At 42.8% G+C, this 26589-nt stretch overlaps 1 protein-coding gene across 4 annotated transcripts in view; it reads right to left on the reverse strand.

Moving 5' to 3' along the window:
- The window catches only part of cep135 (centrosomal protein 135), a 139684-nt gene that overhangs the window by 59534 nt on the left and 53561 nt on the right, over window positions 1-26589 (reverse strand). For all 4 annotated transcript variants that reach the window (XM_067987185.1, XM_067987188.1, XM_067987169.1 and 1 more), the window contains 6 exons: window positions 24850-24915; window positions 18019-18169; window positions 13684-13907; window positions 10880-11035; window positions 6477-6620; window positions 5362-5439 (listed from right to left, as the gene is read on the reverse strand). In XM_067987185.1, coding sequence (XP_067843286.1) covers window positions 5362-5439; window positions 6477-6620; window positions 10880-11035; window positions 13684-13907; window positions 18019-18169; window positions 24850-24915 — 819 coding nt within the window. The remainder of the gene's footprint in view (window positions 1-5361; window positions 5440-6476; window positions 6621-10879; window positions 11036-13683; window positions 13908-18018; window positions 18170-24849; window positions 24916-26589) is intronic.

Genomic DNA, 26589 nt, shown 5'->3' on the forward strand with positions numbered 1-26589 from the left:
GTGGGTTTTAAGGAAGGTCTTAAAGGAGGAGAGGGAGGTGGAGAGGCAGAGAGGTTTAGGGAAGTAATTCCAGAGTGTGGGGCCTAGGCGGCTGACGGCACAACCACCAACGGTGGGGTGAAGGGACCAGGGTGGGGAGGGTGCACAAACGGCCAGAATCAGAGGAACGGAGAGTTTCGGTGGTGGGGAGTTGTAGGGCTGGAGGAGGTTACAGAGATAGGGAGGGGCGAGGCCATGAAGGGATTTAAGTACTAGGATTAGAATCTTAAATTTGAGATACGGGGGCACTGGGAGCCATTGTAGGTGAACGAGGAGGACAGGGGTGATGGATGAGCAGGACTTGATGCGGGATAGGATACGGGCAGCTGAGTTTTTGATGAGCTGAAGCTTACGGAACACACCATCCCAACGTGGAAATATATCGCCGTTCCTTCATCGTTGCAGGGTCAAAATCCTGGAACTCCCTAACTAACTGCACTGTGGGAGAACCTTTACCACACAGACTGCAGCGGTTCAAGAAGGTGGCTCACCACCACCTTCTCAAGGGCAATTAGGAATGGGCAATAAATGCTGGCCTTGCCAGCGACGCCCACATCCCATGAACGAATAAAAATAGTTGAATTTGGAGGTGACAAAGGCTTGAATGAGGGTTTTAACAGCAAAAGGGCTGAGGTTGGGGCAGAGGTGAGTTATGTTAAGGAGGTGGAAGTAGGCAGTGTTTGTGATGGAGAGGATATAGGTTTGGAAACTCAGTTCAGGTCCAAATGGATGCCCAGACACCAAAGAGCTCAGCCTGCAGAGAGGTTGAGGAGGATAAGGAGGGATAATGCATCATTGTTACAGTCACAGAGGATGTCATTTGTGACTTTTGTTAGGGCCATTTCGGTGCTGTAGCAGGAGCAGAAACCTGATTGGAAAGATTCAAACAAGGAGTTGGGGGAAAGTGGAGCACAGGACTTGAGAAGAAAGGTAGGTTTGGAGGTCATAGTTTGCAAGGACAGAGAGGTCGAGTTGCTTTTTTGAGGAAGGGGAACCATTTATAATGTCAGCTAGCATGGTGCCAGGAAAGGAATTTGGGTGGTAAGCAGTCGCGGTAATAGGGTCCAGAGAGCAGGAGGTGGGTCTCATGGATGAGATGAGCTTGCAGAGGGCATATGGGGAGATGGGAGAGAAACTAGAGAGAAATACGACTTCAGGGCATAGGGAGCCTGGGGGTTTGATGAGCAAGGGGAAAGAGAGAAGCAGCAGAGACAGCTGAATGGATGGTCTCAACCTTAGTGACAAAGATATCCAGGAGCTCCTTGCACTTGTTGGAGAGGGGAAGGGGAGAGTGGTTTAAGCTTGGTAGTGGAGAAAAGAATCCAGAGGTTCTCTTTGTTCTCTACAATGATCCTGGAGTAGTGGGCAGTTTTGGCAGAAGAGTGAGGCCCAAAAAGCGATTGATGTGGTCCGGCCAGATCTGCTAATAGATTTCTAAATCAGTGGTGCAACAGATACACTCAAGTTTGCACCTTTGAACTTTAGGGAGCAAAAATGGGAGCTGTACTAAGGGAAATGGGAGACAGCAACGGTTTTGCTGGGGACAAATCATCAATGTGGAGGTGAGGGAATGGATGAGCAGATGAATTAATTTCTCAAATAATTGGTGGTTAACAAGGGTTAATAAACATAGTTACTGTGTTCCTAACATCTATAGCTCTTTTTATGTTTTATCCAAGATGCCAATATACAGACAAACCAATTGCTCCATAAACCTTTGAAAATGCTGGTTGCATAAATTTGCAATATTTTCCATATTAAATTTACAGTGTATTTTACAACTCTCACAAGCTTGAAAATGTGCTTGTTTGACAGGACAGTTTTTTAAAAACTGCTCTATTTGTATACACAGTATTTTGACCAGTCAATAATAAATTTCATACATTTTGTAATGCATTGTATGTGAATCTGGAAATTGTTTTGAACATGTACTTATACATTACTACAATGTACAGTATTTTGAAAAGGTAGACTACAGTTTTAGGTTCAAGTGGGCTGATGGTACAAAAATACACTGCAGTATAGTTTTGTTTTGTGAACACACAGTACATTCCATTATTGACACAATGTTGTGTACCATTATGTGGGGCATTTAGTGGTATAAGTGTCAGGTTCCAATCAATCCCAATTGGTGGTGCATGGTAGCTCTAAGTACTGCAATGCAATGCACAGAGAAAATCAAGTTCCTATTGATATGACATGGCAGTTAGACCACTGTTATATTTTCACCATTAGCAGATGTCCTGTGGCCATTCCACCTCGATGCTCACTGCAGCAGCATAAAAGCAGATTGGAAATATATTTAAATTAAATTTGAAACATTTATCCAATTCATAAAATCACAGAAAGTTATGGCACAGAAGGAGGCCACTTGGCCCATCGTGTCCGTCGAAAAGAGTTATCCAGCTTAATCCCACTTTCCAGCACTTGGTTCGTAGCCCTGTAGGTTATGGTACTTCAAGTGCACATCCATGTACTTTATAAAATGAGTTGAGGGTTTCTGCTTCTACCACCCTTTCAGGCAGTGAGTTCCAGACCCCCACCAACCTCTGGGTGAAAAAATTTCTCCTCAGCTCCCCTCTAATCCTTCTACCAATTACTTTAAATCAATGCCCCCTGGTCACTGACCTCTCTGCTAAGGGAAATAGGTCTTCCCTATCCACTCTATCTAGGCCCCTCATAATTTTATACACCTCAATTAAATCTCCCCTCAGCCTCCTTTGTTCCAAAGAAAACAACCCCAGCCTATCCAATCTTTTTTCATAGCTAAAATTCTCCAGCCATCCTCGTAAATTTCCTCTGTACCCCCCTTATTGCAATCACATCTTTCCTGTAATGTGGTGACCAGAACTGTACACAGTATTTAAGCTATGACCTAACTAGCGTTTTATACAGTTCTAGCATAACCTCCCTGCTCTTATATTCTATGCCTCGGCTAATAAAGGAAAGTATCTCATATGCCTTAACCACCTTATCTACATGTCCCGCTACCTTCAGAAATCTGTGGACATGCACTCCAGGTCCCTCACTCCCTCTACACTTCTCAGTATCCTCTTATATATTGTGTACTCTCTTGCCTTGTTTGCCCTCCCCAAATGCATCACCTCACACTTCTCCGGATTGATTTCCATTTGCCACCTTTCTGCCCACCTGACCAGTCCATTGATATCTTTCTGCAGTCTACGGCTTTCCTCCTCACTATCAACCACACGGCCAATTTTTGTATCAACTGCAAACTTCTTGATCATGCCCCCTACATTCAAGTCCAAATCATTAATATATACCATAAAAAGCAAGGGACCTAGTACTGAGCCTTGTGGAACCCCACTGGAAACAGCCTACCAGTCACAAAAACACCCATCGACCATTATCCTTTGCTTCCTGCCACTGAGCCAATTTTGGATCCAACTAGCCACTTTCCCTTAGATCCCATGGGCTTTTACTTTTTTGACCAGTCTGCCATGTGGGACCTTGTCAAAAGTTTTGCTAAAATCCACGTAGACTACATCAAACGCGTAATCCTCATCTACCCTCCTTATTACCTCCTCAAAATATTCAATCAAGTTAGTCAGACATGACCTTCCCGTAACAAATCCATGCTGACTGTCCTTGATTAACCCATGCCTTTCTAATTGACGATTTATGCTGTCCCTCAGAATTGATTCCAATAATTTGCCCACCACCGAGGTTAGACTAACTGGCCTATAATTACTCTGTCTATCCCTTTCTCCCTTTTTAAACAACGGTACAACGTTAGCAGTCCTCCAATCCTCCAGCACCATGCCTGTAGCCAGGGAGGATTGGAAAATGATGGTCAGAGCCTCCGCTATTTCCTCCCTGGTGATTATCTACTTTCAAAGATGCTAAACCCTTTAATACTTCCTCTCTCACTATGTTTTCATACTCCTCCTCCTTAACTATAATCTCTGCATTGTCCCCCTCTTTTGTGAAGACAGGCCCAAAGTACTGATTAAGAACCGTACCCACCTAGGTTAGCTTTTTGGTTTCTAATAGGCCCTACTTGATGATTAAAAGACATTTTGTATCATACCGCATATAATTCTTCCTTTTTTATCTTTCAGAAGCATCTGTGATCATGTTTTGCTCCTATTTTATGGAATGACAGCTGGGGCAATATTAATTCATTTCAACCTTCATAACTATGCTGTACTCAGATGAAATGCTAAAACATGCAGTCTCATCCATATGCAATGCTGCATATGGTGTTTTATTTTTCTCATCAAAAATAACAAGATCAACGCAACATACTTTGCGATGCTTACTGCACTGTGCACTTTCATGGGATAAACCAATGCAGACAAGGGCTAAAATAAATAGCATACATTCATTTTGTTGAAACAACATTTGGAAAATTCAGCAAATTGTTAAATCGTGAGAATATAAACATTGCCATATTGTATTTGTTTATCATCATTGTTCACACCCCAGTGTTGGTAAGTGGTTTAAATGTGGCACCACTTAGTGACCAAGACTTTCAAAAAATCTGTATCTGCAGCCAGTAGTTTGGTTTCCTGGGGTTCAGCTGTCCTAGATCAGCCCTTTAGCCGGTCAAGTCAGAGACCCATTGTTTGCAAAACAGTTACTCTAAGATGCTTGAGGCTGCTCCCTGGTGAAAGCATCACCAAGCACTCTAGCAGCAAGGATAACCAGACTCGTGGATTTTCAGGCCAGCAATAAAATTAATATTTCTATGAAAATGTCAAGTAAAATAATGATGAGTATATCACTTTTCTATATATCCAAATGGGGAAGATATTTCAAACAGAAAGTACTCTCCAAGATCTTTCTTCCCCTCAAAATTCTGATAATCTATTAGGCTAATTCCTACAAGGGAAATTACATAGTCCTGAAACCAACTTACAATTAGTAGCATAATATACATTAGGCTAATTGTAAATTTGATTTAGAGTTATAAAATTCCCCTTTTATACCTTCTGCAAATTTTGACCCATTGGCCTCTCAATCTTAAATTGATTAATTTTAACTATCATTAATAAAGTTTTTGCTTTATTGAGTTTATATTCTTAAAAACAAAATACATTGAGTAAAATGTTGCAATTTAATCTCAAAAGTTTTTGAAGATCATTGAAAACTCATCAGCTTTGCTGTTATGGTAAATGGTGCATTCCAAATCAGCTTTATTAGTAATTCTGAAGCACCCACTACTCGATATACGACAGATGTTCTTCTAAGTAGCCTTTACAGTATAACTTCTGTGTTAAAGTAGTCAGACTACAACATGTATCTAGGTTATCCATGAAACTGTCATCCAAAATAGATTGTTTGCTGCAAGATACTCACTTCACATAATTTATTTTCTAACTGTGATATCCTCTGTTCCATCTGTTTTGTGTTACAATCAGCTGATTCAAGGATGCCCTAGTAAAAGAACACATTTTAAATACTTACAATTTGCACAACTCGAAGAAATCAACCTTTTGATTATTTTATTTCTGGAAAAAAGTTAATTGTTGTGATCTTATCAGTCATTGGAAAATGAGTGAGACTATCTAATAGATGTATCCACTTCACTTTAATACTTTTAACAAATGTGAATTGATTTTTTAAATAACATTTTTTGGTTTTAATTTTTGTGAACATCAAGGGGGATGGATGTTAGATATAGCATGGGATGCAAGGTAAAGGTCCCTCTACTTTGCCTCAATAACATGCCTCAGCTTCAATCTCAAAAGGGTATCCTCTTACTGCATTAATATTTTCCATTAACTATGCTAAGCATTCTATGGTCTCTCAGAGGGAGATTGCCAATTACTGCTAAATTAAGGGAAATTTCTCTAAGAGCCGATGTCCACCAGGAACTGGATTGAGTCTGCCCAAACTCAGTTTGTGTACCACCCTTAAAGCCAGCAGATACTTTCATTCCATTACTCTAGGTCAGATTTGAACCCAGATCTGAGGTGCCAATCAGGAATTCTCACTCAATGTGCAGCAGAGCTCGAACTACTGGAGCAGCAGCGGCATCAGATATGACTCAGAATGGCAGTGAGGGGCAAGAGTAGAGCAGGATGATTTGTGTGGACCCTGTAATAAAAATGTAATTTTCCAGTGGTTTCCCTCATAACATGCCTGACATTATTTTAAAGTTTAAGATTAGAAGACATCAAGTAGAGGAGTTTAATGAGACATGGAGAAAACTCATGTGACCCATTCAAAATAAAATGAAAAATGAGAGAGATACATGGAATAGACAAATTGAATATAAATAGGTGAACCCAACCACTAACACATAAAATGTTTTGTATTGTACAGTACATAAGGATAGGTCCCTCTAGTGCCTGTCAATTAAACAGCTTAAAAACAACAGTGAAATGATCACGCATTGTCACAATTTAAATAATTAAAATGTTTTTAGTATATATGGTTGTTTCTCATCGTCAATCAGTTTTATTAAATACCTTCATTCTCTCTCTCAGACTTTCATTCTCGGCTGCCATTCTCTTCAGATCTGCTTTAGTTTCATCCCTTTCTTCTTCCAAACGCATTTGACATATTGGTGATATTAGCACTTCCTTTTTTAATTTGTTCAACTCATCTTGATCCTGGAAGTAATTCCCATTTAAGGCAAGCAGGAAAAAACAAAAATCATGTTTTGCAATAGAATTCAAATTATTTAAATTAAGTTCATTCATAGGTAAGCACTTAGGTATTGATATTGCAATGCTGTGCGCTGTAGTGCTGATCCATGTTGGACGCAGGTAATCCCCAGGGAGCTGAGGCGTGAGGCATGCTGTACACCCACTGCACGCCATCATCAGCTGAGGAAGTGCCCGTGTGGCTGAGGGTATCCACACCAAGTATGGTCTAGGCTCATAAATGTTCTCAAAATTATGTAAATTATGGCATTATAACATGTTCACACTGCCAGAACAGTGCTGCAAATGCGCAATGCCCATGTTAAACGGGTGCTGCATGGTAGGCCAGTTCAGTTATGTTGAATCCCCATTCTTAAAGGGGAATCTGTTGGTAGTTGTGGCAAGTAGCTGTATGTTGACCCAGTGATTTGACTGCTTTTTCGCTGAATGTTTTGCTTTCAGTACTGAAGCAAATTCAGACATTCTAAAACCTGTACCTCATTTCCCAGCTCAGGGTGTTTGCCAAGAGAATTTTAATTGTGTGCAGTCAAAACAGGATCTATGGTATCTCACTGGGCAGCCCAGCCTATCTGCAGGTTCTGGAGGAGGAAAGGGAGGATCACAAGATAATTAAGGATGAGGGGGGTCATTTGAACCATCTCAGTAATCCTTCCAAATTAACCCTATTGTTTCACCATTGCAACAGGGTTTTTGCCTCTACTACTCTATTTGGATGTCTAGGAGTACAATAGGTTGTGAATTGAAATCCCCTCATGGCAAGTTGGGAAATTAAATTTAATGCATCTGGTAAATTATGGGCTAGTACCAAGAAAATTGATAGTCAAAGCTGCCAGAGTATTCCAAAAACCTAACTGGTGCACTATTGCCCTGCAGGAAAGGGAACCTACCACCCATACCTGGTCTGGACTACACAGCCCTCTGAAGTAGCCTAATCACACAATTCATTTGAAAAACTATCACTAGAGCAAAGTCATGAGAAATGTCAGATCAGGACAAGATTCAGGGAATCTCAACCCAGTCAATCTTGCAAAGTCCTTCTCACTGACATCTGGAGAATGGTATCCAAGTTGAGAGAGCTGTCCCACAGACTAGTGAAGCAACAGTCTGACGTAATTATACTCTCAAAGTCAGATCTATCAGCCAACATCCCAGACTCTTCCAGCACCAATGACTCCATGATCCTGATGTAAGGATTGCATTGGTAGGCAGCCATGAGGGGTCAGAATCCCTCGGTTCTGGAGCTGAAGGAACCTTCAAGTAGGCCCTCTGGCCAGCAGGTTACAGCTTCTCTAATTCATTCTCCATTTTCTCCTTGTGCTTTATGCTTCATTAAGTGCTCCCTCCTGCAACTCACTCACTTTCTCTGCTGGAGTGGAAATATTTGGTCAAGTGCTTGCTATTGTAGAAGAGGATGAAGTTGGGTGTGAGAAATGCTAGAATGAGGCCAGACATTGGGCTCTACCACCTCTTGTTCTTGAACATCTAGAGGAGCAGAACATATTTTGGAATGCTCCCTTATAAGAGGGCTTACAAAATAAGACATTTTAGTCCATTAAGCTGGCTTGTGGCTATGCATGCAAGTGTGTGAGGGAGTGAATGAACAAGAGATAAAGAATGAAAAGCAAAGGATGATTCTAGTCATGAACTTAGGGGGAGGCCTCTGACTTTCTCCACCTCCTACTGCCTCTAGGCCTAGAATCAACAGGGCCCACTCCTTGTAAGGAGTCAAAGGCCTCTGTGAAATGATCCATCTCCGGTCTTCAAGTCCTGCCACTTATGTGCAGCCTTTTCTTGGAAGCGTATCGAAAAGGGGCATATTTTAGGCTGAGGAATTTGAGAAACGTGTGTCACCCAAGTGTCCAGCAAAACAGCCACCTCTTTGAGCCTGTGAACATGCAGCACGTAGATACCGTGTGTTGACAGCGTGCTTGATGTTTGTTGTGTACTACCCTTAATGAGACACAAGACAAACACATTGACATGGTAGCAATAGAGTGCCCTAGTGAAACATGGGTATGCCTGTGCATTTGGAATGTGCAGAACAGTTACCAGAGTGCTGACCATTCTCTCATTTTGATGCTTTACTAAGCTGATAGTGAAGAGCTGTAAAGATGCATTGTAAAATATTATTGTGCAATTAGACAACAGGTAATCTTCCAGGGATCAGCAAAATTCTTCCTCAGTTGTCCCAGAATTGTTGCACAGATAAGACAGCTTTCTAACATCTTCATCAATGCTGCTTGAGACCTGCTCTTGACTGGAGAATGAGTCCAAATAGGTCCAACATTGAATGAAGAGTAGTAAGCCTGAGGATTGGGAGGGTTTTAGAAACCAGCAAAGGACGACCAAAAAGTTGATAAAAAAGGGAGAAAATAGATGAAAGTAAACTAGCAAGAAATATAAAAACAGATTGTAAAAGCTTCTACATGTAAAAAGGAAGAGAATAGCAAAAGTAAACATTAGTCCCCAAGAGGCTGAGACAGGAAAAATTATAATGGGGAAATCAGGAAATGGCAGATGTGTTAAACAAATATTTTGTATCTGTCTTCACAGTAGAAGACACAAAAAGCATACCAGAAATAGTGGGAAACCAAGGGGCCAATGAGAGTGAGGAACCTAAAGTAATTATCAGTAGAGAAAAAGTACTCGAGAAACTAATGGGACTTAAAGCTGATAAATCCCCTGGACCTGATGGCCTATATCAGAAGGTTCTAGAAGAGGTGGCTGCAGAGATAGTGGATGCATTAGTTGTGATCTTCCAAAATTCCCAAGATTCTGGAACGGTCCCAGCAGATTGGAAGGTAGCAAATGTAACCCCGCTATTCAAGAAAGGAGGGAAAGAGAAAACAGGGAACTGCAGGCCAGTTAGCCTGACATCAGTAGTTGGGAAAATGCTGGAATCCATTATTAAGGAAGTGATAGCAGGGCACTTAGGAAATCATAATATGATTAGGCAGAATCAACACGGTTTTATGAAAGGAAAATCGTGTTTGACAAATTTGAGAATTTTTTGGAAGATGTAACTAGCAGGGTAGATAAAGGGGAACCAGTGGATTTAGTATATTTGGATTTTCAAAAGGCATTCGATAAGGTGCTACTTAAAAGGTTATCACGCAAGATAAGGGCTCATGAGGTTGGGGGTAACATTAGCATGGTTAGAGGATTGGTTAACGGTCAGAAAACAGAGAGTAGGGATAAACGGATCATTTTCAGGTTGGCAGGCTGTAACTAGTGGGATACCGCAAGGATCGGTGCTTGGGCCTCAGCTATTTACAATCTATATTAATGACTTGGATGAAGGGACCAAGTGATTGGGAAAGATTGATGTACAAAGGGACCTGGATGTCCTTGTACACCAGTCACTGAAAGCAAACATGCAGATGCAGCAGTTAGGAAGGCAAATGGTATGATGGCCTTCATTGCAAGAGGATTTAAGTATAGGTGCAAGGGCGTCTTACTGCAGTTATACAGGGCCTTGGTGAGACCACAACTGCAGTATTGTGTGCAGTTTTGGTCTCTTTACCTAAGAAAGGATATACTTGCCATAGAGGGAGTGCAGCGAAAGTTCACCAGACTGATTCCTGGGATGGCAGGACTGTCGTATGTGGAGAGATTGGGTCGACTAGGCCTACATTCACACGAGTTTAGAAGAATGAGAGGGGTTCTCATTGAAATGTATCAAATTCTGACACGGCTAGACAGACTGGATGCAGGGAGGATGTTTCCCTGGCTGGGGGGTTCAGAATGAGGGGTCAGTCTCAGGATACGGGGTAGGATATTTAGAACTGAGATAAGGAGAAATTTCTTCACTCAGAGGGTTGTGAATCTTTGGAATTCGCTACCTCAGAGGGCTGTGGATGCTAAGTCGTTGAGTATATTCAAGGCTGAGATAGACAGATTTTTGGACTCGAGGGGAATCAAGGGATATGGGGATCAGGCAGGAAAGTGGAGTTGAGGTCAAAGATCAGCCATGATCTGAATGAATGGCGGAGCAGGCTCGAGGTTCGTATGGCCTACTCCTACTCCTATTTCTTATGTTCTTATGAGTGCCAGCTACAAGTGGCACTTTTTTGAGGTTGTTTTGCAAAGCTATTCGAAAATGGCCTTACCACAAATCCTCTAAAGGGACATACTATTTGAAAAGATACCTTACCATATAGTATACCAAATGAAGAATTCACATTTCATTCTTACTCCATCAATACCTGTTCATATATCATAAGCAGTTTGTCACGCTCTGCTGTCAGGACCTTGACATTTGATTGGATTTCCGCCATGTGTTGCTCAAATTTGTCTAGCACTGATTGTAACTCATCTCGCTCTCTGATTGCCTGCAACAGTTCAGAGCTGAGACAAGCATTCTGTGGGAAGAAATACAATTTCCCGTTAATGCATTAAAACCAATATTCTGTCAGTATAGTTTGTAAAAAAAAAATCATCTAAACAAAGCACGTGAACGGTAAGCACATAGCATTGTAATCATCACCAGCATGAACTTTAATATTGCTGAACATGCAATACATAATTTGACATGTATGCTAAATATAAACAAATACCAGACATCTGGAACATTCCAAAAGTTGTACTGAGTTCTTCTGAGTGAATATTTGCACCAATACTAATTGGTTTGACGGGTACTGCTGTGGATTCGCACAGATGATGCTTCCCATTAATAATGATGCTTATATGCATCACACAAGTATAATAAAGTGTTAAAAATTATTTTGTGCAGCGTGATGCTGAGTTTTTCAGTAATAGGTTACTTGCATACATTAAATTATAAAACTTTAAAAGCACCATCAAAAAAGACAACCTCAGGCTTCCAGGTGATCTAGTAAAGGCAATGGTGTACCACTAAGTCATACAGACCAAAGGGTTCAATTAGATCTGTGCTAAGTTAGCTGATCTTAGCGAGGGCAGCAGTTAGCCCACAATGATGGACCTCAGTCCCTGTGGTCAGGCAGGAGAAGGTCATCAAGAGATCCTGTTCCTGATTGTTATCCAGTCAACCCTGGAGGAAAATGTACATTTGTTCATCAGGTGGGAATAGGATTGGGCTTGGTTTTGATATCCTTCATAGCACCCTGTCTACTGATACACTGTCTAGGCTCAAGTGTGATGAACAGCCACTTGCACAAGGTATCAGAAGGTTGCCAATATCAGTGGAACCATGCCATGAGTTAGCATCTTCAGGAAAGGGGAGGAAAAAATTGGGGGAAGAAAAGCCAGCTGACAAAATCATGAGTACAAACCAGAACATCTATCGAATTATAATAGAATCCTGGAGTTGGTAGTTCTGTAACATCCCCAGTGCTTTGAAATCAATGATTAATGGCATTAATGATAAGACCTGTTATTCTTACTTCTCCCAAAGATGGCACTATAACCTCTCAGCCTGTGCTAAACATGATGAGCACAAAGTTCCAGTTTCTGAGCCAAGATGCAACTGGGGCAGATCTCCCATCAAGAGGCTGGAAAATAGGGTGGAATCCCTTTCTTCTGGATTCTGCCCTTTTAAAAAAAAATATAGCTCCTACCATTTTCTGGTGGGGAGACTGTAGGCTGATCTTCAGATTGTCTCCCCACCAATTAAGGAGATATGCTGAGGGAGTACACGGTTGACCCAGGGAAATCCACCCTTTATGTCCTTAAAACACCTCAGCAGAAGTCTTGCCAGCTAAAAGCTGGCATGAGTCCTTTTTGAGGCCTTTTGAAAGGCTCCATGCATTACCTAGACCAAGATAATTTATCACAGAAGTGATCAATTACCTTATGTCTTGAGGCAAAATAGTTTCTTTTGGAGCCGAAGACCCTTGATGTTGATTTTTTTTTTAAACCATTGGCCCAGAAAGGCCTGGGGAAATCTCAGGCTGTGCAGCTGTGGGCCGTTCCGTTTTACAAGGGGTGGACACCACCGAAGCGCACTTACAGTGCAAGCGGTCTGCTCCAAAAACTCAATCCCCACAATTCGGACATGGTCAGCGGCAAGCACGTGGGTGGACAGGAGTTCTGCTCCACCACTCCTACTGGTGGGCGGTGGGGTGAAGATCCCCTCAGGGAATTTTGCGCCTAGAACATCTAAAACACAATACATATCCGCTAACTGAGATCAATTCGCTGCTAATATATTAAAAGTCTTGTGCATAGTATGTACTACTTGTAGGTGTAGCATTTATTCCCTGTAACTTTCCTGTTACACTTTTTCCATCACATCTGTCTGTAATGCTTTCTGTCATGCTTAAACTTCCTATTTTAACCATATTTCTAATATTCACCTTTAATTAGCTCATTCTTCCCATTTGACTCACTCCACTTCTAGTGCTCTTAGCTAACCATTTGTATCTCCAAGCTGTGGGTGGCACTGTCTTTAACAGTTCCACACCCCAGAGTCCCTTCCCATCACCCCCAACCTAAGGACCCCATTTCAACATTTCCAGATCCCAAAACCCATTCATTTCTCCCACACCCACTACTCCTTTCCCAGTTATCCCAGAACCAGGACCACATTCCCAGCATTAATCACCTTTCCTTCACTCTCCAGGACTTCGACAAGCCTCCTGCCTACATCCAACCTGGAACAACATCTCCACCATTTCCTATGTATTCTGGGACTTAAACAGGGGGTAAAAAGATCAAATTGAGCACATATACATAATCATTACTAAGGCCAATTATTTACAACTTCATAGTATTTTCAGGTTTGAATTGCTCAAACACTGCCAATATGCAGTAATAAAAACACAATTTGACTTATTCAATCATATTATCACTGGCCTTGATAACGTATCATAGGTTACATGGAATAACACAGCGTATCCTCCAATGCACTGCGAGCATTTAAAAAAAAGGGGGGATTCAAAACTTACTTTGCTGGTACAAGATATCAAGACATAAGAATGGAAAGTGAAGAACAATAAACACAGACGTACACGTTCAATCCAGGTTATTTTAGTTATTTGAAAACTAAAACCATCACCCTGTTCCTAACATTCATTAAGGCTTTCAGTACCTTCACAGGTGAAATCCGTGTTGGACTCCGGCCACGTCTCGGAGAACAGACTGGGCTGGTTCTTCCAGATACCATATCCTGCAGGTATTCTACTTCACATTTGTAATAATCCCTTTCTTCCTCCAAGGTTTTTACAAATTTGTCCAAACGAGACGGTGATTTGTCCCCTCTCAGAATACCATGCTGTGTGCGTATTCTTTCCAATTCCAATACAGTTTCTCGTTCTGAAGATTGTTGAAAGCATAAAAAAGTCTCAGGAATCTGCAAGACTACTACAGGCATGCTGTCATGTCTGATTAATAATTTAATTTAGTTTTTCAAAAAACGTGAATTGTTTCAAAACTGAATAGCTTCCAAATATATGAATACATTTTTAATTCACTTTCAGACCAAATCATAGAAAGTTAACAGTATAAACATGGGCTGATCTGCAGACCTATATGGGATAAATGTTCCGATAAAATTCCAGCTTTTCCTCCTGCAACCCCCTTCCTAGAAACCCATAACAGGAACAATGAACTAACATCCAGTGAGCTAGAAAGGATCCCACATCTCAGGGCCTCTCACACTTTCTCATCCCCTCCCAAATTTGATGAGACTCTGCACTTCTCTGCATTATTAGAATGCCTGCCTCTCCGGGTTCATATTTTTAAGACTGCATTCCCCGAGATCCTTGAGAATTTTTCACAAGGACACTCAGAGGTGACAGTCCTTATTTTCCTTCAGGTATTTGTTGATTACCATCTCTAGGTTTTGTATGAAGTTGGAGTCAAAGAGGAAATTATTGTTCATTCTCCACGAGTACATTTCTTATCGTCAGTAAAGGAATTATCGTGAGGGAGTTTAGTATATTAGAGACCACTATTTGGTCAATTTCAGCGCCTCATGATGTCCTCCTTCAACACCCAAAAACTGTAACTTTGTGGATATTTATCATGATGTGGAGATGCTGGTGATGGACTGGGGTTGACAAATGTAAACAATCTTACAACACCAGGTTATAGTCCAACAATTTTATTTTAAAATCACAAGCTTTCGGAGATTATCCCCTTCGTCAGGTGAATGACTCATTCACCTGACAAAGGGGATAATCTCCGAAAGCTTGTGATTTTAAAATAAAATTGTTGGACTATAACCTGGTGTTGTAAGATTGTTTACATTTGTCATGACAGAGAATACTGGGCAAAATCCTGCATGGAGGGGTAGTATAACCTCCTTATATCACTTGCCCCCCTCCCACAAAATCCTGATACTGCCATCAAAAATTGTCCAAAGCCTGATTTGGTACAAGATTAAAATCCCCACCTACAATTAATGGAAGTTTGGGTAGTTATCCATCCTTAGAAGAGCTCACTTCCAGGAAATTTGCCTAACCAGGATTAGGGCCACCTAAATTAATCCGAAGACTGCCCATGCAAAAGAACCTGACCATATAATATACAGTGCCTGCCCTCTGGGTCTTTCAGTGTTCCACTATGAACAGAATAGATGTTAAAATATTGCCACCACCCATTTTCTTATATTAAAGGAAACACAGTGTATTTGCCCCACCCATGAATTCTTAAGCTCGAAGGAGTCTTTCTCCTCCGAACATGCCTTTTGCAAAAAGACTACTTCAAGTCTTTAATCAGCTTAAATGCTTCATAATTTTAACACATTGACTAGATTTTAGATCTCCTTCACTTTACATGAAACGCACCATTACTCACAATCTTTTCTTCACCCCCTTGACTCCCCACCCACAGTTACAAACAACCCTCAGAGCTGTCTGCATTTCCTCCTGAACACAACATAGGCATCCAGCAAAAAAAAAATCATCATTTGCAGTAATGAAAACTCAAAAATACCACCCTCAGCTCTCCTTCCCCACTCCCCCATCTTTCATTTGTTCCCTGCTGCCCCCTTATGCTGTCTAGAGTGATTAAAGTTTTCTTCCCGTGTTAGCCTGTGAAACTAGACGGCTGCTATAGTGCGTTATACGTTCTCTCCCTCTGCAACCTTCACCCACCCACACTTTTGAAGCTGCACCTTTCTTCTCATCTGGAACTTTGCATCTCTTTTCAAAACATAAAGTTTCATCTGTTTATTCAGAATAATCACCTGCTCAAACTCATTAAGTTGTCCCAACCTTCACTAGTGATCCTCCCCAGCATTAAACCTTTGGACACTACCTTTACCCACTTGCATCCATTCCATTGTGTCATGAAAGTCTCGTTGTCCCACAACTAAACACCTATATTTTTTTTTAAATGAAAGGAGGTCTAATCCAACTGTTATAATTCCTGCATCGTAAAATGTAGCGTATTGACCATCTGCAATCAAGACAATGTACTGGTCACATCAGCTTCTCCCCCCACTTCTAGGTCAGCATTTACTGTGAGCTCTCCTTATAATAAACTCCTTATGTCCAAATCTCAAAGCTATAACCTAGTCTGGTATCTTACTCATGCATATAGGAAATCCTCTGCTAATATCCTAAACACTTACTCCATGGAGATAAAGATTTCCTAAGAACTTTTTTTTTAGGCAGGCGGGATAGAGGAAGCAGTATTGAATATCTACGTTGCAAAGAATTCTCTTGATGACATTCAGCTGAACCCATCACTTATGCAGTGTGTGCGACAAATCAGGGAAGGTCACTTTTCTTCTGTGTGGACTCTAGATTTTGCAGTTTATCTTGAAAATGGAGCATTTGGAGATGATAGCACATGACCTCTCCTGTGGTTGCAGCTCCCTTTGAATTTTTATTTTAGAGAGCCTGATAGTCCCAAAAGCTCAGGTAAGATAATCTGGATGTGATTCTATAGTATTCTGTACCACCCCCACCCCCCTCTCTCTTTTTCTGGCAAGCTCAGTAAATTATGATTGCAACACCTCCAACAGTTCCCCAAATCCTTCATTAGTTACCACTGTCTTCTTTTTCAGCACATCAATCTCCTATATGGCAGTATCTAACTGGTCTCCGATACCAGGAAGCCACTTCTCCATTCAATCCTCCTTGTGAGTTTTTTTCAAAACAAGGTTACATTCTGTTTTGGCTCACCTGTGCTTGAATTTTGAAGTCTAATAACTTTTCAGGACAAGAGATAGACTCCAGAGAGCTGACGCAAATAATGGGGCCGCATAGGTTGTCATGTCTGGATTTGTGTCCTTTAGGCTTCCCCTTTACTTTGCTTGAGGTTTAGCAGCTGTAGGTTTCGATGGGGACTATTAGCGTTGTACGGTTACTTCAAATCAAAATGAGCTTTGATAAATAGTTTCAGAAGAGAACCAGCAGGAGATACACCAATGCGCCATCTTTCACCACTGCATCACACAACTCTTCTTTTAAACTTTTCTTTTTATTTCATCTCCGGTCTGACTTCTTTTTCCCTTCTGTTTAACCTAATTTATTTTACCTCCCTCAGCTGTCTTCTCTTGCCCCTTTCCTCCTCTGTTATTCTCCTCACCCACCCTTTTCATTTGCTTTGACCCTTTTCTTCTCTTTAATTCACTGCCATGTGAGGAGGACATGTAAATCGAAGGACCAATACTTCAGCTGGGAAATAAAAACTTTAAAAATCAGCAATGTCTGAAAATTTCACTGCTGTTCGGTTGGAAACTACGATAACAACAGGCAGGTCTGGAACGGCACCAAATACCATCTGGGAAGCCTGTCATCCGACAAATATTGACCAGGGTGGTGCGGGTGCAGAAAGGCCATTTTGAATCATGCCCAACATTTTGCAAATATAAATGATAAAACAGATGACACTTTGATGATAAGTGCAACTGATATTTGCAGGCAAAATTTTCTTCCCTTATTTTAACCGCATTTTTGAGCTACGTAGTACTATTTACGAACTATTAAAAAAACCAAACTTGATTATGAGATGAATAAATTGATTAAGTATACTTACTGCTTCAATAAGTACATCAGTTTAAAATTAAACTACTGGTAAAAATGTTAACTTAGAGGAATAGCTTGATGTTAGCTTTTATATTGCCCACAGTATCCTCAAGACTAGAAGAGTTGTGATACTAAATGTATTTCATGATGTAAATGCTTTGAAGAAATGGTTCAAGTTCATAAACAATGGGCTTTATGCTACTAGAAGGACAGGAATAAGAAATCCGCTGTGCCTATTTTTTTTTAACCAAAGTTAATATTTCTGTATGTATTTAAAGCACAACAGCAAGGCAATTTCAGTGTATTTAAGCTAGATTAGAAACTGTTAACAAATAAAAAGAAAATACCAGCATTTAATAGTTATAAGAACTCAGAAATCAATCAATAATTTTTTTTAAGAATTAGGAAAAATGATACTTCAATTTTCATGCTCGATCTATGGCTACCTGTTGCTATTTGTTTATCAATTCGATCAGCCAGCCTTTGCTTTTCCTGTTTTATTTGATTTAACAAATCATTAAGAGTTTGATTTTCTTCCGATTTACATTGCAGCTCTTCCTGAAGCTTGGTATTGTCATCATGTGTTGCAGTCAGTTCCTGGAACAGTATATAATTACACATTTAGAAAAAGAGTTCAATCCTTTTCCCAGGAATCAATTAGATCAATCAAGCATTTCAACACACTGGTTTTCATTAGATTGTTATAATCACAATTGCTGCCAGACATAAATATCCTAAAATTAAATTTATACTAAACATTAAACACATTCACACTTATCTTCTCCAGAAAACACGCAGTTTATTGTAGCATCGCACGCAATAAAATAGACATGCGCTGAGGAAACACCAGTAATTGGCCACAGCATACTGGATATGCCTTTCCTCCATCATTTCTTTAAAAGAGGAATCTTTGGGTGTTTGTTACATTGACAGTGGAATGCTGGAATAGTGGTGCTTAAGCTGAGACCCCCATGACATACGAGTGGCACTTTCAGCTCTTAGAATCCACAAAAATCTGGGTCTTAAGACACCCTTGGAGACAGAGTTTGCCTCATTTTATTGATAATCTACTATTGGTGTCAGGAGATCCCCGTGCACGCTGTCAATAGGGCACTGCCAATAGGCTATGTGATTGGTGACTAGGGTTATGACTATTTTTTTAAAAATTGTAAATAATTGTGGTTAAAGCACTGAACACACACATTACAGGCGCCAGTGCACTTTTTTCCTTCATTAGTAAAGAAAACAATAAATTATACTGCCGAGCAGTGAAATGATTCATACCCCTGTAATAAATACAGGATAAGAGTTGGCCGACAGTGAGTTACAAGGTACCAATTCAATCAAGTCGCTATAAGTACCGTGTAAATTACCATAACAATTACTCTTTGATTAATATTGATTATCTATTGGAATTCCAGTTACAACACTCCCATATTTTACAAAATTTAGTGTTCATCCTTTTTACAATGTCCTTGGAGAGGGTAAATAAGGTGGGGGTGGGGAAGATTTAGATTAACAAGGCAGTTGGAAGGACAAACAGACCAGACCTAGAAAGGGAAAATTAAATGGAGGTAGAAAAAGTGCAGAAGTTAAATATTATGGTACAGAGCAGGGTTTGGTAGATAATACAAGTGGAGACACTGATGTAGCAGGTAATTGCATGCAGTATAGGGATATGGCCACAGGGGGAAATAATGAGAAAATAAGTACATCAGTCTAGGGAGTGGAGGAAATGGATGCCTCAAAGAATACAAATGCTAGGAGTCTCAGGAATTGAAGAACCGGAGATCCTCACTAGAGAGGGGCTGTGATATCATAAGCATCGTAGAGACCTGGTTCAACAATGACATGGGTTGGGTAAACATACAGGGATGCAAATCACTTCAGAGATAGCTAGATGTCTCTCACTTTCAATCTGTTTGCCTCATCCCCTTCCCCCTCCTACACTAGCTTCCTATTTGCTTCCCTCAAAGAAGCTTTGCTTTCAAAATTCAACTTTTCTTTCCGCCCCCCCTCCCCAAAGAAATCAAATAAAATTGAGCGAAGAAACTGCTTCTTTGCCCCCAGTCTCTCGTTGTCGCATTTAGATGCGATCAGGTGCAATAGCTGGTTAGCTTCTAAATTCAACTGGAGTTTTTTCTTAAAACTTGACCTGTTAGCATGAAGAAAGTCGCTGTCTCTTGCACTCAGTTTAATGCACTTTCGCAAGTTTCGAGAACACAAAACAAAAGTCGCAGCAGGTGTGTAACCAGAACACTTAGTTTCTCACTCTGAGAATAGGTACACTGCACGTGCTCAGACTGCATAATTCCAATTAATCTCTCAGTGACACAGTTCTGGGTAAAAGTATCCAATCCAAGCCCCGGCTTTTCGCAGAGGTTGAAGCCTTCAAGTGAAAATTTAATGAAGGCATTATTACACACAAAAAAGACTATTCAATGGATACATTCAATGTTATTGTGGAATATGTAATTTTTAAAATTTTGTTTATTTTGGCCGTTAGAAATTCTAGTTGTGGAAGAAAAAAGGGCAGCTGGAAAAAATGATCAGAAAGCATTTTGAGAAAACTGTAGGAATCCAAAGACATTACACAATCTGGGGGCCAGATTGTGTAGTCAGAGTGACGAGTTTACATAGACAAAACTCATTATAAACATGGACATAGAAATTTATAACATGAAAAGTTGACACAAAAAAGTGAGACTAAAATGTGACAACAGAAAGTCAAGAGGTACAGAGGCAAGGTTTTTAATATATTATAGATATTTGCAGAAAGCAACTAAAAATGGAAACGGTGAGCCAGTGAATCACCTCAAAGCCGACATAATAAGTGGCCAAGGAACAGCAAATTCCAAAATTAATAAACACATGGGGCTCGATATTAGGAGGGAGACGGGTTGGCAGCGGGGGGTCGACTGGGCGCGTGGGTAACGCGTCCAGTGAATTCGGGGTGCTCCGCACACGATCGCAGCCTAATTGAAGCCACTTACCTTGGCTTCCGGGTTTCGCGCTGGAAAGCTGCACAGCGGGGGGACTGCGCCCCCACATCATCGGCAGTCAGCTGGAGAAGCCCTATTTAAAGGGGCAGTCCTCCACTGACTGATGTTGCAGAAAGGAGCCAAAATTACAGCCTGGAGCAGTCCAGGGGGAAGGCTGCTCCCAGGTTAATGATGCCTCACTCCAGGTCTTACTGGATGGGGTGAGGAGGAGTGGGAGGACAGAGATCTTCTCCCCAGCAGACGGGAGTAAGTGGCCTGCCTCTGCCACCACAAAGGCCTGGCTCGAGGTGGCAGAGGAAGTCACCAGCACCACCAACATATCACGCACCTGCATACAATGCAGGAGGCGCTTCAATGACCTAAGTAGGTCAGCCAAAGTGAGTACACTTACTCATTCCCCTACACTCCGTCTGCCACATCACCGCCCCCACCCCACATCTCCTTCTGCACTGCCAACACTACTCTATCACATCACTCCTCACACCCACTCAAAGCTCATCCTCATCTTACCTGCACTTACTCACCTTGCCAGTACTCATCCCACCACTACCACTCAACCTAATCCTCATACAATCTCATGGCTCGGCCTCATACTCACCCTTTCATGCATCTCTTTCACGGTCAGCCACACCCCACCTGCCACTACCTGTGCTGCAGCCACAGGGCATGCATCACATATGTGCAGTATGAAGCGTAAGGCAAACATGAAGGGGGTGCACAAGGGTGTTTGAGGGTTTGTCATGGTTTTTACTTATATTTGATTTCTGATCAACTCACATTACATATTACATTGTCAGCACTACTGCCACATCTTGGCCATTCTTGACTGACTTGTGCAATAATGCCCTTTCCTAAGGATCACCATGAAGACCCACAGCCAATGCCACCCATTGTGTCACTGCAGAGTGGGTGTAGGTGTATTTGCAGGGCTCTTTTGTGCAGATGACAGAGACGCCGGCGATGTCCCCGGTGGCACCCTAGAAGGAGCCAGAGAAGTTGTTGAGGGCAGTGGTGACTTTGACAGCGACAGATAAGATGGTGCTCGGGCCAGCCGGGAGCAGCTCGGCATCAAGGAGGCTGCAGGTGTCCACAACTACATGTCGAGTGACTCTCAGCCTCCGTGTGCACTGCTGCTCAGAGGTCCAGGAAGCTGAGCCTCGGTTTGTGGACCCTGTGGCGAGGGTAGTGCCTTCTGTGACGCATCTCTCTCTGCAGTTGCCCTCCCTCCTGCTGTGCAGGTGGATGTGTCACAGCATTGTGTTGTGGAGCTCCACGTGTCAGAGGTGGACGGCGTGGCTGGCGAGGCTGTTTGTCCTCCGAGGAGGTCATGACTGCAGCTACGGCTGCCCCCATCCAGAAGATGTACGTTTGAGGGGGTCCGCAAGGTAGGTAAATGTGTCTGGACACCGGGGTTGAGGTTCCAAGTTGGTGAATTTTAGTGTTAGGAGGAGGGTGGTGGAGGCCAAACTTTGTCCAAAGTGACAGGAGTGGCATCATGCAATGAGTGAGGGTCTCCCCCCCCCGTCAAATGGACCCTTGCAGCTGCCACAGGCTGGTGGCTGCAACACATCCATTTCAACTGGGTGTGTTTCCCCCAGTATGGGGGAACACTCTCAGTTTAGATGAAAATCCCATCCCTCCTAAAATATCCTACAAATCAGGTCTGCTAACGACCTGAAGTATCAAAACAATTGCCATAAGTGGGATCCTGCCGGCTTTACTTGCCGGTGGGAGTCCCGCATGTGGGGGCTGCGCGCATATCTAAGCCCCTCTCTCCTGTCATAGAATCATAGAAAGGTTACAGCACGGAAGGAGGCCATTAGGCCCATCGAGTCTGTGCCAGCTCTGTGCAAGAGCAATCCAGCTAGTCCCACTCCCCCGCCCTATCCTCGTAGCCCTGCAAACTTTTTCCTATAGAATCATAGAAAGGTTATGTCGTCATGCCTCCTTTCATTTCTCCCCTCTCGGGTACTCTGCCGCCCCAAATCCGTACCCCAGCCCTTCAGGATTCCTCGACCTTCCTACTCCTGTCCCAGGCTTGACTCCCTCTTAGATAAGCCAGCAGCTTCCCTCTGTGCCTCTCTTGGCATCCTCTGAAGGGCCCATTGAGGCACTTGTCCTTGCCTCCTTACAAGCAGCAACCCCAAATGCCCCATCCTACTCTCCTAACGACTATCCCACCCAGCACGCCTGCTGGGGGCTAATCTCGTCAGTCTCCTTCATGCCCGACTCACCCCTTCCAGCACTGACCCTGTAAACTCTGCCAGCGGATCAGCTATCACCGCCCCTCTCCACATCTCCCTCCAAAACGTCCGTTCACTTGTAAACAAGGCCCTTGCCATCCATGAGCTTATTGTGGATGACTGCATCAACATTATGGCCTTGATGGAAAACTGGCTGACGGGTGATGACACCTTCCCCCTTAATGGAGCCTCCCCGCCTGGCTATATCTTCCACCCCTTGTCCCGCCGAGGCGGCGGTGTGACCCTTATTACTAAATCACACCTTGGTCTGTTCCCCCTACTCTTCTGGCACCTTCTCCTCCTTTGAGCATCTTACCTTGTTCCACCCCTCTCACCTCCTTTAAAACCCTAGTTCTCTACTGCCCACCCAAATACCACGCCAAGTTTCTCAGAGGTATCTTCACTGCTTTCCTTCCTTAGCCTCGGCACTGAGCGACTTCTCATCCTCCCCTGCCACAGTACTGAAACAGCCCTTAGCAAAGTCACAAACAACATTCTAAACGACTGATAAACTACCCTTCCTCATCCTTCTCGACCTATCAACAGCCTTTGACATGGTTGACCACACCATCCTCCTCCAACACCTCTCCTCTGTCGTCCAGCTGAGTGGGACTGCACTCGTCTGGTGCCATTCTCATCTACCCAGTCAAAGCTAGAGAATCACCTACAATGGCTTCTCTTCCCATTCTGCATGGTTATCTCTGGAGTCCCCAAGGATCTATCTTTGACCCCCTCCTTTTCTCAACTACACGCTGCCTCTTGGCGACAGCATCCGAAAACGCAACGTCAGGCTCCACATGTACGCTGACAACACCCAGCTCTACCTCACCACCACCTTCCGCAACCCCTCCACTGTCTCTGATTTGTTACACTGCTTGTCTGACATTCTGGATGAGCAAAAATTTCCTCCAACTAAACGTTGGGAAGACTGAAGCCAGTCTTCGGTCCCCGCCACAAACTCCATTCCCTAGTCACTGACTCCATCTCTCTCTCTGGCCACTGTCTGAGGCTGAACCAGACAGTTCGCAACCTTGGCATCCTATTTGACCCTTAAATGAGCTTTGGACCACATATTCGCTCCATCACCAAGCCCACCTACTTCCACCTCCGTAACATCGCCCGTCTCCACTCCTGCCTCAGCTCATCTGCTGCTGAAGCACTCATCCATGCCTTTGTTACCTCTAGATTTGACTATTCCAATGTTCTCCTAGCTGGCCTCCCATCTTCCACCATCCATAAACTTGGGCTCATCCAAAACTCTGCTGCCCGTGCCAAATCCCGTTCACCCATCACCCCTGTGCTTGCTGACATTGGCTCCCAGTCCGGGAACGAAACGATTTTAAAATTCTCATCGTGTTCTTAAATCCCTCCATGGCCTCGCTCCTCCCTATCTTTGTAATCTCCTCCAGCCCTACAATCCTCCGAGATCTCTGCGCCCCTCCAATTCTTGTCTTTTGCACATCCCCGATATTAACTGTTCCACCATTGGCGGTCGTGCCTTCAGCTGCCTAGGCCCCAAGCTCTGGAATTCCCTCCCTAAACCTCTTCGCCTCTCTACCTCTCTCTCCTTTAAGACGCTCCTTAAAACCTACCTCTTTGACCAAGCTTTTGGTCACCAGTCCTAATATCTCCTTATGTGGCTCGGTGTCAAATTTTGTTCGATAATGCTCCTGTGAAGCTCCTTGGGACGTTTTACTACATTAAAGGTGCTATATAAATGCAAGTTGAGAATTGAGATAGTGTTGAGAATTGGAAAGAAGCAACATAACATTACTCTTTTAAAAAGGGACAGGATGAACAACAGGCTCATCAGTAGCAAAAAATACTCCATTTCCATTGATGAGGTCCTAAAGGGAGTAACTGTTAGCCTGTCCCGTTTTGAAGCAACTCCAAAGTATCCTCCCTGAGTATATAAATACAACATTTATCCAATTAGAACTGTATCTTTAGAACACTGATCAAGTACAGAATGCAAGATTCTGCCCACTCCCAAAAAATTACATGGGCTTACAATACAAAGAAGGTGACTCACTTTGGTCAGTCTCGCAATAGTTTCTTCAAATCCTTCCAATTCTCTATGCTGCTTCTGGATTTCATCCTGCAAAGATGAAGGTAGATTACTTATTTCTTAGAAATGGCATTCCTCAGCCTTCATGGAAAATTGAGCAATTCCATTCATTTTTTTCTCAACCATGTGTCAAAAATGCAAAAACCTATCACCCTGTTTAGGAGTCTCCAAACTAAACTATCGAGAAATCCATTTGTGTTTCCATTTGCTTGATAAGGAATGCAGCACTTACTAAGCCCAGAGAACTTAGGCAATTTGGTAACGTGTAGCTTACCTGCACAAAGCATTGACAAGCTTCCTGCTGCTTGAACAACTAATATCACCGTACCCTATTAGGGCATTGGCGTGCCAGGTTATTTGAAGCTGTGTGGCAAGGGAACCAAGCCCTACAGTCAAGTTGGCCCCTCCAGGTCCCACTATTAATTTTATCCAACAGCAATTTGCATTTACATAATGGTGGGGTTGGAATTCAATGGATGTTTTTGCCAGTCTCCTCCCGTAACCTCCAGGATAACAGCGGAGAACCAGTTATGCCAGGTGTCCACCATTTCCGGGAAGGTCCTTTTTGTCTTGTAAAGGTCGATACATCTGTCCACACTTTACAAGGCCAAAAATGGCTGTGAATGGAGCCAGGAGCGGGGATGCCCTAAGCCGGGGATTGAAGGCGTACAGGCCTCCACAAAGGTATACGTGGGCACAACTGATGAGACCCAGGCCAGGCAAGTAGCCTGGACCTCTGAAGACCTTAAAAATGCTTTAAAAAAAAATTTCTCCAGATCAGTTCCTTTACTTATGTAGCTGATGGTAGCATGGCTGGGATCGGTGTAGTGGTGAGAAGAACTGGTCAAGGCCTTCACAGATGGGCAGGTGCTGGAGTTTCCAGCAGTCAGGCGCCAGACATGAACCCAAAGTGAAGCTTGTACCTGCCGGACCCATGAAAGAAAGGTGCTCTCCCACTGACCCTGCAAACTCTGGAATCATGACCCGAGGAATTTTGAGGCCAATGCCTTTAATATAGCAAATATCCAAAGGCGCTTCATAGAGGGGAAACTGACACGTGCAGCAGTTTAACAGTTGGAAGAAATGACTGGAATGCATGGGCAAAAAGGTTTTGAGCAGGCATTTAAATGTACAATAAAAGGTAGCAAGGCAGGGAGATTTTGGGAGGGAGTTCTAGGAAGTAGTGTTGAGAAGGGTAACGCAGTGGATGTGGTATACATGGATTTCAGTAAGGCCTTCGATAAAGTCCCCCACAGGAGACTGGTCAAGAAGGTACGAGCCCATGGAATCCAGGGTGCCTTGGCACTTTGGATACAAAACTGGCTTAGTGGCAGAAGGCAGAGGGTGATGGTCGAAGGTTGTTTTTGTGACTGGAAGCCTGTGGCCAGTGGGGTACCACAGGGATCGGTGCTGGGTCCCTTGCTGTTTGTGGTCTACATTAATGACTTGGATATGAATGTAAAAGGTATGATCAGTAAGTTCGCTGATGATACAAAAATTGGTAGGGTGGTAAGTAGCGAGGAGGATAGCCTCAGTCTGCAGGACGATATAGATGGGTTGGTCAGATGGGCGGAACAGTGGCAAATGGAATTTAACCCGGAAAAGTGCGAGGTGATGCACTTTGGAGGGACTAACAAGGCAAGGGAATACACAATGAATGGGAGGACCCTAGGCAAGACAGAGGGTCAGAGGGATCTTGGTGTG

The sequence above is a fragment of the Heptranchias perlo genome, chromosome 1, assembly GCF_035084215.1.
Source record: "Heptranchias perlo isolate sHepPer1 chromosome 1, sHepPer1.hap1, whole genome shotgun sequence".
NCBI classification, from domain to species: domain Eukaryota; kingdom Metazoa; phylum Chordata; class Chondrichthyes; order Hexanchiformes; family Hexanchidae; genus Heptranchias; species Heptranchias perlo.